This window comes from Fusarium verticillioides, chromosome 1, assembly GCF_000149555.1.
Source record: "Fusarium verticillioides 7600 chromosome 1, whole genome shotgun sequence".
NCBI classification, from domain to species: Eukaryota; Fungi; Ascomycota; class Sordariomycetes; order Hypocreales; family Nectriaceae; genus Fusarium; species Fusarium verticillioides.
The window spans coordinates 2850208-2865027 of NC_031675.1; the positions used below are offsets into that span (position 1 = coordinate 2850208).

The 14820-nt window shown below is 48.8% G+C and overlaps 6 protein-coding genes across 6 annotated transcripts; 1 reads left to right on the forward strand and 5 right to left on the reverse strand.

The window, feature by feature from the left end:
• Positions 1-587: 587 nt before the first annotated feature.
• FVEG_01126 (hypothetical protein) lies at positions 588-3152 on the forward strand. The gene has a single exon (XM_018887918.1). It carries the CDS (start codon positions 1230-1232, stop codon positions 3066-3068), a length of 1839 nt encoding a protein of 612 aa, XP_018743737.1. The 5' UTR covers positions 588-1229; the 3' UTR covers positions 3069-3152.
• Positions 3153-3292: 140 nt separating this feature from the next.
• On the reverse strand, positions 3293-5183 carry FVEG_01125 (transcription initiation factor TFIID subunit 7). The gene has a single exon (XM_018887917.1). It carries the CDS (start codon positions 5008-5010, stop codon positions 3544-3546), a length of 1467 nt encoding a protein of 488 aa, XP_018743736.1. The 5' UTR covers positions 5011-5183; the 3' UTR covers positions 3293-3543.
• A 218-nt stretch (positions 5184-5401) lies between these two features.
• FVEG_14782 (hypothetical protein) lies at positions 5402-6443 on the reverse strand (the record flags this gene model as incomplete). The annotated part of the gene is made up of 2 exons (XM_018903767.1): positions 5402-5742; positions 5798-6443. 2 exons carry the CDS (start codon positions 6441-6443, stop codon positions 5402-5404), a joined length of 987 nt encoding a protein of 328 aa, XP_018743735.1.
• Positions 6444-7142: 699 nt separating this feature from the next.
• Positions 7143-8084, reverse strand: FVEG_01124 (hypothetical protein; the record flags this gene model as incomplete). The annotated part of the gene is made up of 1 exon (XM_018887916.1): positions 7143-8084. One exon carries the CDS (start codon positions 8082-8084, stop codon positions 7143-7145), a length of 942 nt encoding a protein of 313 aa, XP_018743734.1.
• A 322-nt stretch (positions 8085-8406) lies between these two features.
• FVEG_01123 (eburicol 14-alpha-demethylase) lies at positions 8407-10580 on the reverse strand. Its single transcript, XM_018887915.1, has 3 exons — positions 10134-10580; positions 9816-10013; positions 8407-9758 (listed from the first exon to the last, which is right to left on the reverse strand). Exons 1-3 carry the CDS (start codon positions 10380-10382, stop codon positions 8622-8624), a joined length of 1584 nt encoding a protein of 527 aa, XP_018743733.1. The 5' UTR covers positions 10383-10580; the 3' UTR covers positions 8407-8621.
• Positions 10581-12304: 1724 nt separating this feature from the next.
• Positions 12305-14403, reverse strand: FVEG_01122 (hypothetical protein). The gene is made up of 2 exons (XM_018887914.1): positions 13974-14403; positions 12305-13919 (listed from the first exon to the last, which is right to left on the reverse strand). Exons 1-2 carry the CDS (start codon positions 14068-14070, stop codon positions 12799-12801), a joined length of 1218 nt encoding a protein of 405 aa, XP_018743732.1. The 5' UTR covers positions 14071-14403; the 3' UTR covers positions 12305-12798.
• Positions 14404-14820: the final 417 nt, after the last annotated feature.

A 14820-nucleotide genomic window follows, 5' to 3' on the forward strand; every position in this document is an offset into this window, starting at 1 on the left:
TCGTCGGCAACCGGAACGCGATATGTTTCCTGTTGATTTTATGATGACATGGCGGCAAGTACTTTTGTGCACAGCATATTGTGCCCCTGCCCGCGTAATCAGCCTGAGGTAAATCATCGCCAAACCCTAGCGTTGCTTTGTTCGCTGTCTTTGAAGAACCCCACGCAGTGCGACACGACTGTCGGACTAAGCTTAGCTTGCGATGTTTCCTCTTTTCAATGGCCAGAGGAACGGGATGATATACAGTTTGATGAGTATGGAGGTGATACGATTTGAAGGAAACTAAACCATACTTTGCCCTCCTGCTTATATTATGGCTTTGCGATAAGTGTAAAGCTCTCGTCTGTCCGGATACGTACATACCCTTTGACATAGGTAGGTTAGTAGGTTAGGTAGTACCTAAGGTAGCCCATGCATTTGTACATTTTCTACCTTAGTAGGTACCTATGCCTCCCTGGTCTGATGTTTTACTGGTATCCATGCTCAAAGCATCCCGTAGCAGGCGTTGCTTCGGAGTTGCTTCCCATCGCAGGGTACTCCTTGTCGTGGGTCGAGCCCCATCTGGTCTTCGTCTTCTTTTCAAGTCCATGATCCGATGAATTTCATATCCTCAGCGTCTAAAATCTAGAACTCTTGTTTTCCTTTCCTTTGTGCCCCAAGGGGATCTTTCTTCTCTTGTTCTTTGCAGTGCAGGTCCAAGGCTCGATGTCTACACTCGCAACTTGAGCTCTTATTCGATTCGTTACACATTCCTTTCCTTTCCTTACATTCTATCTTTTGTCTTATTCCGAGCATTTGGCTACTCGCCCATTCAGGTTTTGACTCTACTACCTATCTTCGGACATATATCACTGCCTTCTGCGTGTAATTGGGAGGGTGACTTCAACGGCTGGCTTCCCTCTAGGTCTACCAAAAGCCAGATGAACAACATCCACTGAGACCTTCGTTTGCTTACAAGGAATCCAAAGCGTCCCGTTTGAGAACACTTCCTATTGCCATTAAAAAATTACGGGCAATTTTTTATCGTGTTTCACAGATAGGCAAAGCAAAGCAAACAGTCTTAGGCCTTTCTTTCAGCCCAATCCGCTCTGTTCGACCTGGTTTGTCGTCTACCGGATCCTTCATCGTTACATTCGCAATTCCAGAGCAACAGCTTTGGGTTCTCGACTAGCAATTCTATTCCCATATTGCTTGATTCTCCCGCGTCAGCTTCATTTCCCAACAATCCCATGATGTCTGGTCCAACTCAATCAAAGATGCTGGTCGTGCCGCCAGCACTAAACCTGCGCCGAGCTAGCTCTTACAGCTCCCAAGATCGTGGGCCTATTTCATCAACTTCATCCCGTTTCAATTTCAACCACCTATTCTTTTCACCACCTGCTTCTCCAGCACTTCCAGCTCTGGTACCTCGACCCCCAAAGAGGACCTCGAGCCAGATCTTGGTTGCTCGACCGAGCCGAGTCTTTCGACGGCTTTTTCTCCTTGGTATCTTGCTCTCAATCACATACCTTGTGGCATTGGCTTTTCAGAATCCAGATGCCATTCCAGCGGCAGTATGGCCTTATTTTGGACAAGAGGAGTTTGAGATGGTTGGCCAAGATGCCTTCCCAGATTTCCCCACGCCCATTCTTATCAACGACAACAAGGGTCGCTCGAAGTGGAGTGTCTTTATACCACCAAACGGGGACTTTCCCTTGACTATGGACCAATATGCAGAGATGGGCAGTCAATGCCGAGAGGTTTCTTCCCGGGCAAGAGATATTCATCGCAAGGCCCCGATCACCGAAAAGGCTATCATCAACTATGATGCCAAAGATGAATACTATATCGACGTATATGACGCTGAGAGATCAGGACTTCTAGCACCCTACAAAGGTATTCGTGCCAAAAACAAGGGCAAATTTGTTGGTGTAGATAAAAAACACTTGAAGCATAAACCGGTGTGCGAAAGTACCATGACTTTTGTTTTGGAATCCTCAGATGCTGGCCTTGGTAACACACTCATGATGCTATGGACCTTCTACGGACTAGCAAAGCAACTTGACCGTGAGTTCTTCATTGTGGATAAACGTTGGGCCTACGGACCCTGGACCGAGATTTTTGAAGCTCCTCCTATCCCTGACTGTCGTCCTCCTCCTCGACACCACATGGTTCCTTGTCCTTTTCAAGCTCGTCACTTGGTCGTTTCCTCTGCGACAGCTAAGGAGGTATTCCCGGCGTTGCTAGCCCAAAATCATCGAGTTGCAGGAACCGAGGATGGATTGCGGGATCTCTTCGAACTGGCTCGTATTGGATATGAGGATCTATTTATCTTGAGTGATGAGGACCAGGCTTATGTCGACGAGCGTGTAACTGCAATTCAAGCAAAAGCCAACACTGAGGGCAGTCTCATGACGCATATACCCATCATTGGGCTTCACGTTCGTCATGGCGACCAGCATCCACTCGAATTTCAATATCGCGATACCTATATCCCGGCTGATGTCTACCTTAAACAAGTCATCCGTTATGTGGACGAATACTACAACAATACAGGAATGGAAGATAACACGCAACGGCGACATATCACTCTCTTGGCTTCGGACGACCCCACAGTTCATGAGGAGCCTGAGTTTTCTCATACCATTCTTTCCCAAGATCGAATTCGTCTAGCTTCAAAAGGTGCGATTGCCCGCGCAAGTGGCAATCATCATTCGCTTAATAACTTTGTTGAGAACACGTTTGGTTGGGAGGGCGGTTTCTTTGCTCCCCTTTTCTGGAATCTTGGTGTCCAAAGCAAAAATAATGCGGCTGAAGCACCAGCAGGAGTGAATGTCGATGGAGTGAATGAAGAAGCCAGGCATATGGCACCGCCTTCCGAAGAAACGCTCCGACTCCGTAGTCTCGTCGGTCGAGCGTATATGATGGATCTAGCCGTTCTATCGGAGTCGAGCGATAAGATTGTTTGCACGGTGAGTGCTTCAGGGTGCCGCCTACTGGCCGTGATGATGGGATGGGAGGATAGCATGGAAAATGGGGGCTGGCACAACGTTGATGGAACCTATGGTTGGGCAGGGATCGACTGGTGAGCTAGAGACAAATTTTCATTCTTTCATTGAATGCTTTCTCTTGTGCAAAAAGCCCAAAAGAGCATGAGGATAACTGTAAGACGCACTGGATGTCACAAGCATAGGTGGTGTTGGTTGGCGTTGATTTTGGATAGCGATGAGATACCAATCCTTCCTGTTTTATTCAATGAAAATGCATTACAAAGATGGTGTTCAAGTGTGTTTGGGCTCTTTATCTTCATGCTGGTGTATAAGATCATGTTTCAAATCAGTTAACAAGCACACAATGGGGCATCTTGTGATGTATGGCAGCTTTACTAGCAATTGGGTGAGAAATAGTCAATGTGGTATGTGTTATGTTTATTAGGGCCCAAATCCAGAATCAAATCACCGCTTGCCCAGATCTTGGGCTACACCTTAACGCCGCCTACCCACCACAAACCCAGCTGCCTTCTTAGCAACTGATATACACCATGGAGTGATTTATACTCCCTCATCAGTCATCTGTCTCGATACCGATAGATGAGTTCTTGAGCTCAATCTCTGCCCTGAGCTGCTTGATGGTCTGCTCAATACGAGTCCGGAGGATCTTGTTTGTAGTACGGGCCAGTTCTTCTTGCTTGCTGGCAAGCTGATTCTTCAGGTCGTTGATGAAAGACTTGACGCCCTTTTCTTCGTCGCGCTGGGCTCGAGCATCCTCGTCCAGGTCCTCATCGTCGTCATCATCATCATCGTCCGAAACTTCCTCAGACTCATCCGACTCAATGCTATCTTGGAGCGGCGCGGGTGTATTGGCCTGTGTGGTTGTCATTGGCGTTGGAGCATCCATACCGGTAGCGGGAGTTTCATCGCCCATTTCCCCGAAAGCGGCCTCAAGATCGGCTGCAAGGTCGTCATCTCCGAATACATCTTGGCTCTGGAAGTAGTCCATACGACCATCATCATCATCATCATCCATATCGCCCTCGGCGTCCTCGTCCTCGTCTTTGCTCTCGTCGACCCATTCCCAACGCGTAGAACCGGCTTTAGCATCCTCGGCGAGCAGACGTTCGACTTCTGCTTCTTTATCCTCAATCTCCTTTCGACTAATGGTCTTGGCAAATCGCCGGTTCACGCAATCGTGCATGGGCGGTGTTAGGCCGTGTGGCCATTTAAAGTGTTGGTCGATCATACTTGGTAGAGGTGTTTGTCTTGCTTCAGCTTCGGTGGAAACTTTCTGGTAAACCAGAAGCATTTGGCAGATGTCTGCAGACTTGAGGAATGATTTGCGATCCCATGTCTTCATCGCTTCTGTAACTGTAGGCAGGTCCACCATAACAGCGGCAAACGGCTGACCTTTGACTGACACGACCGCCCTTCGAGAATCCTCTTCAAAGAATTTGAGTTGTATGTCTGCTCCTCCCTGGCTCCGAGGAATGCCCATCTTGCCATTCTCCATGCACGAGCGCACATAGTCACAGTGCTCTCCTGGTAGCATCCTCAGGACAAATTGTTCCTCTATCGATGGATCCTTCTCTCGATCGCTCGCCTCTGAGTCATAGCCATCTCCTGGCGGATGTACTGGTGCGCGTCCCTTTGGCTTCACCACGACCGTTGGAGTGAGCCCTGACTTCGTTGGTTTGAGTTTTATTTTTGTTGTTGGATGCGCCGAGCCCAGCTCATCATCTAGTTCTTCGTGTGCGCGCTTTTTGCTCTCGACGAGTTTCTGTGTGGGCTTAGGTTGTCGGCCAGCTTTCGTCTTCACTGGAGGTTGTTCCGCAGGTGTTGAGGGTTGCGATTTTCCGATCTTGAGCTTCACCTTGCGACCTTCCGTCGGAGTTGGATTCGGAGCAGCTGGACCAGCCGGGACCAAGACTGAAGGTGTCGCATTCGCATCAGCGACGAAAGAGGAAGACCGGCTAACGTTAAGCTTCAGACGAGGTTTTGCGGATGGTTGGCCATCTTTTGGTGTCGGTGTCGACATGCTGCAAATGGAGAGCTCAAGAAGTTCACGATGCTCAATTCAAACGAGTGTAAACTGAGCGTATCCTTCGTTCCTTATGATTCTGAAGTGCGGGGGAGCAAGGGTACAAAATCGCACTGATAAAGTCGATGCTTGGAAATGATGCGAAATGTCCTTTTATTAAAGTTGAGGTAGGTACGGTGATGAAACTAAAATGGAGGAGCCGCGCAGCGCGCAGCGCGCATCTTATGGGTCAGTTCCACTTTTACCCGCTGGCCATGTATATATATCAGGCATTGTTGGAAAATGGAAATCATGAATCGATCATTCTTTTTGTATGTCTTTCTCCTTCTTGACAGTGATTTGTTAAGCTCCAGGCAAAATAAACCAATGTCCTATTTAATCTGTCCACTCAAGCTTGCTTCAGAAATTGGAGGGTCAGTGTTTTATTGACCACAAGAACTTCTGTTGCTGAGTCTATAACATCTTGCCACGATGTATTGCGGCAAGTTTCCTCGAGACTTGGTAGTTTCTTTGCTCTGCTAGTCTTTGTCTTTGTGTTGGATGCGCGCTCGCGAATCGCTTGAAGCAGTAGCTTGGCGATTACCGGGTCTCGTTGCCCTTGTTTCTTGAGGTAGGTAATGATAAACTGATTCTCTCTCATTTTTGTGGTTTTGTGTTCGCGGTTCCAGCGTTTTGTTGAGTTGATTGCATCGTTAACGCGTGACTCTAGACTCGACGAGCTCGGAGGGGCTTCGTCATAAGTTAGTTTTTAAAAGTCTCAAGGTCCCGGGCCAGAATGACTTACGCTGCTGATGGTGGGCACCTGAGGCGATATCTGTTTTTGCCTTTCGCGTTGCTCTTGTTTCTATTCCAAGTAGAGATGGGCTTGTTGGAGCCTCATTGCCCCTAACACCTGCACGTCGCGAGGCGTCAAGCATTCGACCTGATATCTCATCTATTTTTGTCCTTGCGTCCTCCAGTTGGTTGTTCCATTCCATTGTGGTATCACTCATGGCTTGCTGTAACCTCTCGATGTCCGCTCGTGTGGCAGGTTCACGATTATGTCCAATGCGAGCCATGTAAGCCTTGACTGTTTCGATCTCAATCATCATCTTCGTCATCCTTTCTTCATTCTGGCGTCTGAATTCTTGGTCATCAGCGGTGCGGATAACGAGCTGCTGGACTTCTTTTTCAAGTCGACTGGCAAGCGAGAAGACAATATGGAGGTTGAGTTCGAAATGCATATTTGCGAGCGCCTCTGCTTGTTTTAAGAGCTGATTTTCTTCACTTTTTGGACTATTTGGTGTTGTTTGGGTGGATGAATACGCAACATCAGGGAAAGGTTTCGATGCAGTGAAGGCTGAAGCAAAATTGGCCGAGGATTGACTTGAAGGAGGCGACAGAGGTGCACCAGTTCCCTTAGGAGCTGATCGGTGGCGGTTCTGGCTCATGTTGAAAGCAAATTGAGTTTTCCTACTTGAGAAGAGAAGCGAGACAGGTATCGCTGAAGGATGATCATCAGAATGTGAATGGCCTGGTGGTGATAGAAGGGAAAAGAGGCCAGAAGACGTGGCGCCTCCATGAGATTTTGATTATTAGGTTGTTTGGCTTTCCCATCTCCTTCCCTAAGGCATGTAGGTATAGAAAGGTGCCTGGTGCCTGTTGGTGTTTCCTTCTAAGTGAAAATGCTCCGAAATTGTTATCGAAGAGTGAAAGAAGGAAGGGGCTAGGTTTGGAGGTTCAGAGCAAGGAACAGGAGGTAAGAGAAGCCTCTGACACACGGACAACACCTACCTTCTATACCTACCTTAGCACCTACCTACTACCAAGGTAAGTATCTCGAGATTCGCTCTAAGGTTCCTGCCTATACAGCTCGAAACCTAATCATTTTCCACTCGGTCTGATATGGAAGTAAGGTAAGTAATAGGATGTACTTAGCCTCGCATTCCATACTGTTGAGGTGTGCTTCTTGCAAATGGGACCTTGTAAGCTAGCAAAATAATTCCATATATCCGATCTTGACTCGAAGAATTTACAATTTGAGCGTATGCAAATACCCTACAACGAATAGCTCGTTTCTTGCTAGAATGATAGAATGCACTCGCGCGTGCAGGACCAACATCTGTATTACCCAAGCGTCGTGGCCTTCATTATTCAACGTCACCAATAACTTCAGCATCTTTCCCCTTCAATCTCTCCCTACCAATCCAGTCCATGAATATACCGACATCCTTAGCTATCGCCCCAGAAAGACCTAGCTTCTGTGCCCACATGGGTACCAAGCCTTTCGCATCAGATGCTGTCCCCATCACCCATTCCAAGCTTCCATCGCCTAATTCTCTTACCCTCTCAACACTTGTGTAAGCCGCCCGAATTGGGCCTCCGTGTTTACCCACGTCTGTTGCATCGTCGCTGGCCCGGATCGCGATTTGAACGACAAGGAACTCCTTGCGTCCACGAACAGCAGCTGTGGCTTGTAGGACAGGAAAGACACGCTTTGACAACGGGCCAGGAAGGTCATGGACCGACTCTTCACGACGAAGTGTCCAGTCAATCCAAGTTTCGCCGTTCAGCTGAATCTCAATGCCTGAGCAATCCCATTCCTGTAGTCGCTTAAAGCTCACCACGCTTGGCGTAAAGGTCTTCTCCGCCTCACCGTGCTTCTCCTTGAAACATCTCACGAACTCTTCCCAATCTGCCGTGCCCTTCTCTTTCTTTGCTTCATGAGTACTCCGCCGAAGCGCCCAAAGCTCTGACTGCGCTTTATCAGGTGGTATCCCAAGCCCCGGGTTCTTCTGCGCGACAACCCCAAGAGTCTCAGCATCAACAGTACGCTCGAATACATGAACAGAAGCGGCAGACCCGTCGTATGTTTTGACTGTCTTGTGTTTCCAGAGATCACTTGTGGACTGTAGTTCCGTAGCAGGCTCCACGGAAGGGATCTCGGAAGGGACGGAGTTTAGAAAAGGCAAGGCTTCGAGAATAATCGAGGAGAGAAGAACCTTGAGCTCTTCTGGCGGTGCCCCTGCACCTGGGAGTTTAGAAGGGCGTATGCCCCATAGGCGGACAAGAGGGCCATATGACTCGTTCATGATATCTGGATGATGTGCTGGTCCTTGGCTTTGGTCAAGGGTACTGATGTAGGTGGTATTGATAAACAGTTGCTTCCCAAGTGAATCTTCGCAATAAAAAAGAATTCATAAAGAGCAGAAACAGAGCTGGCGATAATGCTGCTGAAAGACGTGTCGCCAGTCTCATTACAGAATAACAAAGCTACTTCTCAGACTCAGACTGGTATGAATGCAGCACAGTCGTCATGGGCTTGGTGGGGTCAAAATGCCAACTTCCGACTTGGTATGCCCCCATGAGATTGGCTTGCCTAGCCATCAGTTCATCACAGTGAGAGAAAAAGACGCAGAAAATCGTGTTGATTCATAATTTAATCGTTGCTTATTAAAAGATTTATAGATTCTATCGCCAGATCTTTGCTGGCATGGCATGACAATTGACTTATTTTTGGAAAAACCAGGCCAGCCATTACAAAACACTCAACTCCCGAGCATGCCCATTGCGTTTGCCGCATGTATACAACTTATTTCGTGTTGTCTCATCATTATTTGGGGCCAATTCTACTGCTGTCGTCTTTCCCAGTGGATGTTGGCGGGCTCCAAGGGTCGTGAGAAAAGCGAGGCGTAGTCGGTGTCGATCAGAGTGTTGCCGCCATCCACATTGCGGAACTTGAACTCACGCACAACCTCAGCAACAATTGTCTGAAGCTGGGCGTTGGCAAAGTGCTCGCCAATGCATCGGTGACGACCAGCACCAAAGGGCAGATAAGGAGAGGCAGAACCCTTGCTGACAAGACCGTAGCCGTAGTCGATCTTCTCTTCGTCATCGCCACGGTTAGCCATTCTGGGGAAGTTGGGAGAGTCGGCCTCCCATCGGTGAGGATCCCACTCATCGGGGTTGGGGAAGTAGGCCGAGTCGGTAGCGCTGACACCAGGAGCGGCGAGAAGAGTGTGCGAGGTCGGGATGGTGTACTTGGTTCCAGGAACAGGCATGGGAGACTTGACGGCGCGCATGATGGAGTGAATAGGAGCGTGAAGGCGGAGAGTCTCCTTGATAATGGCCTGGTTGAGGGGCAGCTTGGCAAGGTCGTCGTAAGTCAGGGGAGGCAAATCAGCACCGAGCTCTCTAACCTGCTCTTGGTACAGCTCTTCCATGATGTGAGGGTACTGAGCGAGACGGAGCATAATCCAAGAGCTGGTAGAAGAAGAAGAGTGCTGGCCAGCCATGAGAAGAGCAATCATCATGTGGGCGACCTCGTGATCAGGGACAGGGGTGCCGTTCTTGTAAGTAGAGTTCATGAGATGCTTCATCATATCGTGCTCGGTGTCATCGTTGTCCTTAGCGCGTCGCTCCTTAATGGTGTCCATATAGATCTTGGCAACAGTGCGCTGGGCGTGATCGCGCTTGCGGTTCCAGGGCAGAGGAGCCCAGTGAAGCATAAAGTTGATGGGAGTGAAACCCATGTCGAGATCGTGGTAGAGAGCGGCCAGAGACTCGTCAAACTTGTTACGGATAACGCTGCCTTGGAGGGCATGCGAGGCAGTGAAGATAGTGATCTCGGCCATTTTCTTGGGAATGTCGACAATACCGGACTTGCCCTTGAAATCGGGGCTCTTCTTGAAGTAATCGCGAACCTCGGAGGAGATAATAGGCACATATGATCGGAAGGCTTCGGTCGTGAGGGCGATTTTCATGAACTAAAAGCATTTCTATCAGCATGTTTGCTACGCAAGGATCGAATTCTCGTTTCTAACCTTCTTCTGCTCCATGAGTTTGGCATTGGGGCAATCATACACGACATCCTTGCCGAAGACAGGAGTAGTGAGAACAGTGTAAATCTCCTCGGCAGATACATCCTTGAGCTTTCCGTTGAGGATGAAGTCGTTTCCAGTGGGGCCAACAGCGACAGTGGTTTTCTTTCCGAGGAGGACAAAGGTGAAGACATCACCATGCTGGCGTCAAGTCAGCGTTTAGTCGTGCATTGTTTTCTAGCATGATAGTCTTGGCTTTCTGGCGCCTTGTGCGTCCAAGACTCGTCTCCAATCCTAGATTTTTGGGCTCCTCGAACGTACCTTGGCACGGTTCTCCCTGAAGAATTTAGGGGGGTCCATTCCGTATGTGATAGTGCTTCCAACGAAGGGGAACCAGTGGAAGACCAGGGGTGGTTCATTGCGGTTCTTGAAGAGTAGCTGGTTGAGTACATTGAGAACGACAGAGAGAACTACGAAAGCTCCAAAGCCAATTCCAATTTGCTGGGCCAGGGGAAGCTCCTGATATTGTTGTGCGAGCGGGTGGCTCGCAAGTTCTTGGAGGAGACCCATGATTGGGTTTCGTAAGGAGGATATCAGGGTTTTCGTTCCGTTTCGAAGGATGGAATTACTAGAAAGAAGTAAAGAAGAAAATATCGTCCTCGGCGCCAGGAAGCACAAGAAATCCCAATGGCGAGTCGTAGAAAGAAGAGACTGACTGGAAAATGAAAGGGAATGATGGCGAAGGAGATTAACTGATATGTAATTGCGACAGACCCCGACGTCTTTTTTTCGGACCGGGGGGTGTCTTAGCTGGTAGAAGAGACCCCACACACCTGCCGAGCAAAAACAGCCAACAGCACGGTACACCGCCTGGGCTCCGTCGAGATTAAGCCCGTAGAATTGCCTCGCCCCCTGTGTGGTTCACGGTTTACAGCACTCCTGCTGCCCTACAAAACGGAACCCGATGTGGCCCATGGACGGTTCCTGAAAATAATGGGGCATCATGCGTTCCGTTGCGAAAGGGTGTGATATGATTGGCTCGTAGTTGCGGATTCGTATTCGCATACACTTTGTGGTGCCAGATCTTGAGCCCCTCCATCCCTCCTTTTTCGCATTCTTATCTGCTTGCCAATAGAAGTATTTACTTGTTTTGCATTGATCGCTTACGTAGTGCCTAATATGTATGTACATACATAGTACGTTTACTAGTAATTAATAAGCCCCCAATCTGTATTTTTATCCTCCTTCGGCAATAACTCAATGACGGTCAAACACCATTATCAAGTGAGGTTTTGGATGTAGAAAATGTTATTTTCTCCCTTGTGTACCAATTCCCCTACTTCGCGGCCCTTTCCTCTCTGCCCCTTGTACTGAAAGACTGAACTCTCAAAATGGTCCGATGAATTGGATCACGGAGTTTCTGATTGGCTTCATTGCTATGGTCCGAATAAGAACCCGACTCTTGATCAGCCGTGAACTACCCGGCTATTTAATGTGACGATTCTCGAATCATTTCCAGGGTCCTCGATGAATAAGACCATATTGTTTATTGGTCAATGGCTCTTGACGTGTCCAGGATGAGAACATACGGATCAAGGGGCGTATCAGTATTCACATGCTGATCTGCTACCTAATGGCTGATGGAATTCTTGCGACAGTAGATACGATTCAAAATTTGAAAGGGCTCACAAAGTCCTGCATGTTCTATGATCTCAATTGGAAGCACAGATAGCCATTGATTTAGAAAAGTTGCTCAATTCAAGGGCCACTCCTAAGAGACTGTTGTGATGTACACGTTTGTTTGACAACTTTCGAGGTCACGATACCACCGGAAATGCTACCAAACACTCAGAAGCTACTCCTGAAGTCGCCGCAATTAACATTTTAAAAAAAAAACACATCATGTTTGTTCCCAGCCCCGGATCACCCCGATCACAGAAACCACCTCGCCTATGAAGCCCCGCTTAAGATGGGCTGACGCTCGCGGGGCTCATCTTATATGAAGAAGTAAAACGTCGCCCGACTCCCTTCCGTATTCGTGAGACGGAACGGTCAAGCATAGTCCCAATCACCGGGGCCTATCCGTCCCGGCCGGCGCCGAATTGACGTCAAGGCCCGGACGAGGTCTGTGAGAATGGTCGGCATCTGAGGATAAAAAACAGCGGGTTTGAGATTTTTGTGCAGTTTTCTCTATCGACGGCTCTACAGACTGCACGGCATGGCCCCGATACCGGTTGCGAAACCACAAATCTCATCAGTGTCAAAAAATGTTCGCGCGATTCAGAAGACGTGAAATGCCTACCATGTTAGGGCATTGTCAATACAATAGTGAACTATCAATTCGATAGGGTCTGTTTCGTCTTGAGGCCAAACTCATCTGTCACCGTGCCCCTTATTATGGCTGTAGAAGAGCTGCCCGTACAAATTTCTACTATCGTTAACTCGTTGAACTGTCTACGAGGCCAACAAGACGCGGCGTTGGCCGACAAATTCTGACTATGTGGTGGTTAGCAATACTGTGCTGTACAAAATCGAGGCTCTTCCTAGGGAGTCTGGGTAATATGATTCAAAATGTTTTTGTATTCCTGTGCCCTAAACTATAAACCGTGAAAATCATGAGGGGAATATTACCGACGCCTGCAATCAGAGTATCAGAGTATCAGAGTATCTACCAAGAGCAAACACAGACTCGCCAGGCAATAAAATATGTGAGTGAGCAAAAGGCATATCAAATTCTTCATGTATCCCCATAAATGCACGTAAATTGCATTAATGCTCGAATTCGCCTAAACATTAGTAGTGAGCCGCCGTCAGGTAATATAAACGCGAACATTGTCTTGTTAGGTCCGCTGTGTTACTTATGTCGCAACCACAACCGTCAAGAACATCTTACAAACTCCAACTCCCAACAAATCTCGCAACCCTCGTGAAGTATCTTCTACACTTGTCACCAAAACGACAGAAGCCATGCAGAGAATCATGTCTTCTAGGCAACGATGCTCTTTCCGACAGCACCCCATCGAAGTTTACGAAGCCCACTGCCCGAAGATCGAATTACTTCTTGGCCGCAGGATGCCGTTTCGTTGACACTTCCAACGCTGGCAGCCAGCGCCTCTTGCTTGCCGACCTCACGACCAATAACATAACCAGCACCAAACCCCACCACAGATACAAGCACGACAACTCCAGCGCTGACAACCCATGTGAGAAGGGTTGGTGAGATGCTGGTTGGCTCTTCGATCTGGGAAACCTTCTTTTTCTTAGTAGCCCGTGAGACCGTCGGCGATCCGGAGCCGTGCTTGCCTCTTTCAGAGGTTCGTGAAGGGGATCTTGCGGGGGAGCCCCGTTTGTGGGGTGGAGATGGGCCCGCAGGTCGCTGGGCTCGTCTCGGCTCTGTCGACAGCTCTGACTCCGGTACAAGTCGGAGTTCCATGGGTTGACTGCTGGGACCTACACCTGCGTTGGCGGTCCTCTGGGCCTCTACTTCATCCTTTGACTTGGGCAGACCTCTAGCAGCATGCGCGCAGGAAAGAAGAGTAGTGAGAGATGCACGAAGAGCCGCGTCGTTCTCTTCACGAACAGCCGGGGACATGAAGCTTGGGCCCGCACGGTGGGGCCGTGTCTGCGATCGTTGGGTAAAGGATGGCCGTGTAAGACCATTATGAGGATGAGGAGGATGAGCGCTTGGGATGACTGGAGCCGAGTCTCTTCGTTGGGTGGATGGATGAGTGAAGGCATTTGGCTGAGGTCGAAAGATACGCTCTGTAGGTTGATCGGACGCACGTCCGAGCGCGGTGACGTTATCACCATCCGACTCAGCCTCTGAATCCATATCCGCCTCCTCCTCAGGCTGAGCGTTCTCGGTCGAGCTGGTAAGTAGGCGATCATCTTCGCTATCGCTCTCGTCGTATTCCTCCTGGCTACTCAAGTCGGCCGCGTTCACATTATGAATAGCAGTCTGCTGTTGAGGGAGCGATCGTGCTGATTGCTGTAATCGTCGTCGGCGCACATATGGATTTCCGACGCGCAGGCCGGTAGTAACAATCTCATCGCCGATACTGGACAGGGAGGAAGATGAGGGCTGTGATGCTACTTCTACCCAAGTTTCTAGAAAAGTTAACATACAAGTTTGGAAAGTTTGACCTACGGGGTGGGACTTACCATCGTGACGTCTCTGAGAGGGAAGTCCAGGACTCGATCTCGCTCCATTTGGAGACATCCTATTTCCTTGCCAACTTTGGTTTGCTTCTCCGTCCATTTTGCCTCTTCTCACGATGATAAGATCGAAGTTTGTTGAAAGTTGAGTTGTTGGGACACACGGTATTCAAGGTCCGAGGCGGAGTACAAGAAGACACGGGACTCAATATGCTAACTAGGTAGATCAGCAGTGCAACTTCGCTTATCTCTTGGATATGAGGTGGTGTTATTCAGGAGGCTGCCGAAAAGTTAAAAGATGGCGAAGCACAAGAAAGAAAGATGAAGTACGAAGTGAGGGTATAAAAAAGATAGAAAGTAAGTATCGAGTTCTTGGCCAGCGAAGTCGGGGCTGGAAAAACCGTTGGTAAAGTACAGTCAAGAGCGAATGTTTCTTTGTTACAGGCACGAGAGCACATCTTGCTGCCCAGTGATAACAACTAAGTAACGGTACTTGTGGCGCGGGTGGGGAGACAGTGCGGACTGATGGTGTATACTAAGGTAGCCATGAAACAGCGACATGCGAAACGTGTACCCTACCTGCTCATTTAGTGTAATAGTATGCTCTAACGATAACGCTTTTCTTGTTGCGCACTGTATATCTGTAGGTAGATGCGAGAGCGGTGAAGCACCTCTATACGAGTATCTGTACATCAGCCCCCGCCTTACATCTGAGCACGCAGTAGGAACATTACCTACGGTCATGAGTACAAGGTGGGGTTTAGATCACCCAAATAAGCTCACACTCGACCCAAAAGAAATTTCACCGTAAAGAGAATCGCAGGCAACTGGAAGAGGAAAGGGGGTTGAGGCT

Excerpts from the sequence above, each read along its gene's own strand:
- FVEG_01126 (XM_018887918.1), top strand. The coding sequence starts at position 1,230 with ATGATGTCTGGTCCAACTCAATCAAAGATGCTGGTCGTGCCGCCAGCA.
- FVEG_01125 (XM_018887917.1), bottom strand. The coding sequence starts at position 5,010 with ATGTCGACACCGACACCAAAAGATGGCCAACCATCCGCAAAACCTCGT.
- FVEG_01123 (XM_018887915.1), bottom strand. The coding sequence starts at position 10,382 with ATGGGTCTCCTCCAAGAACTTGCGAGCCACCCGCTCGCACAACAATAT. Across the intron at positions 10,014-10,133 it reads TCAGGGAGAACCGTGCCAAG|CATGGTGATGTCTTCACCTT; the intron begins GTACGTTCGAGG and ends ACTTGACGCCAG. Across the intron at positions 9,759-9,815 it reads AACTCATGGAGCAGAAGAAG|TTCATGAAAATCGCCCTCAC; the intron begins GTTAGAAACGAG and ends AAATGCTTTTAG.
- FVEG_01122 (XM_018887914.1), bottom strand. The coding sequence starts at position 14,070 with ATGGACGGAGAAGCAAACCAAAGTTGGCAAGGAAATAGGATGTCTCCA. Across the intron at positions 13,920-13,973 it reads CTCTCAGAGACGTCACGATG|AAACTTGGGTAGAAGTAGCA; the intron begins GTAAGTCCCACC and ends TAACTTTTCTAG.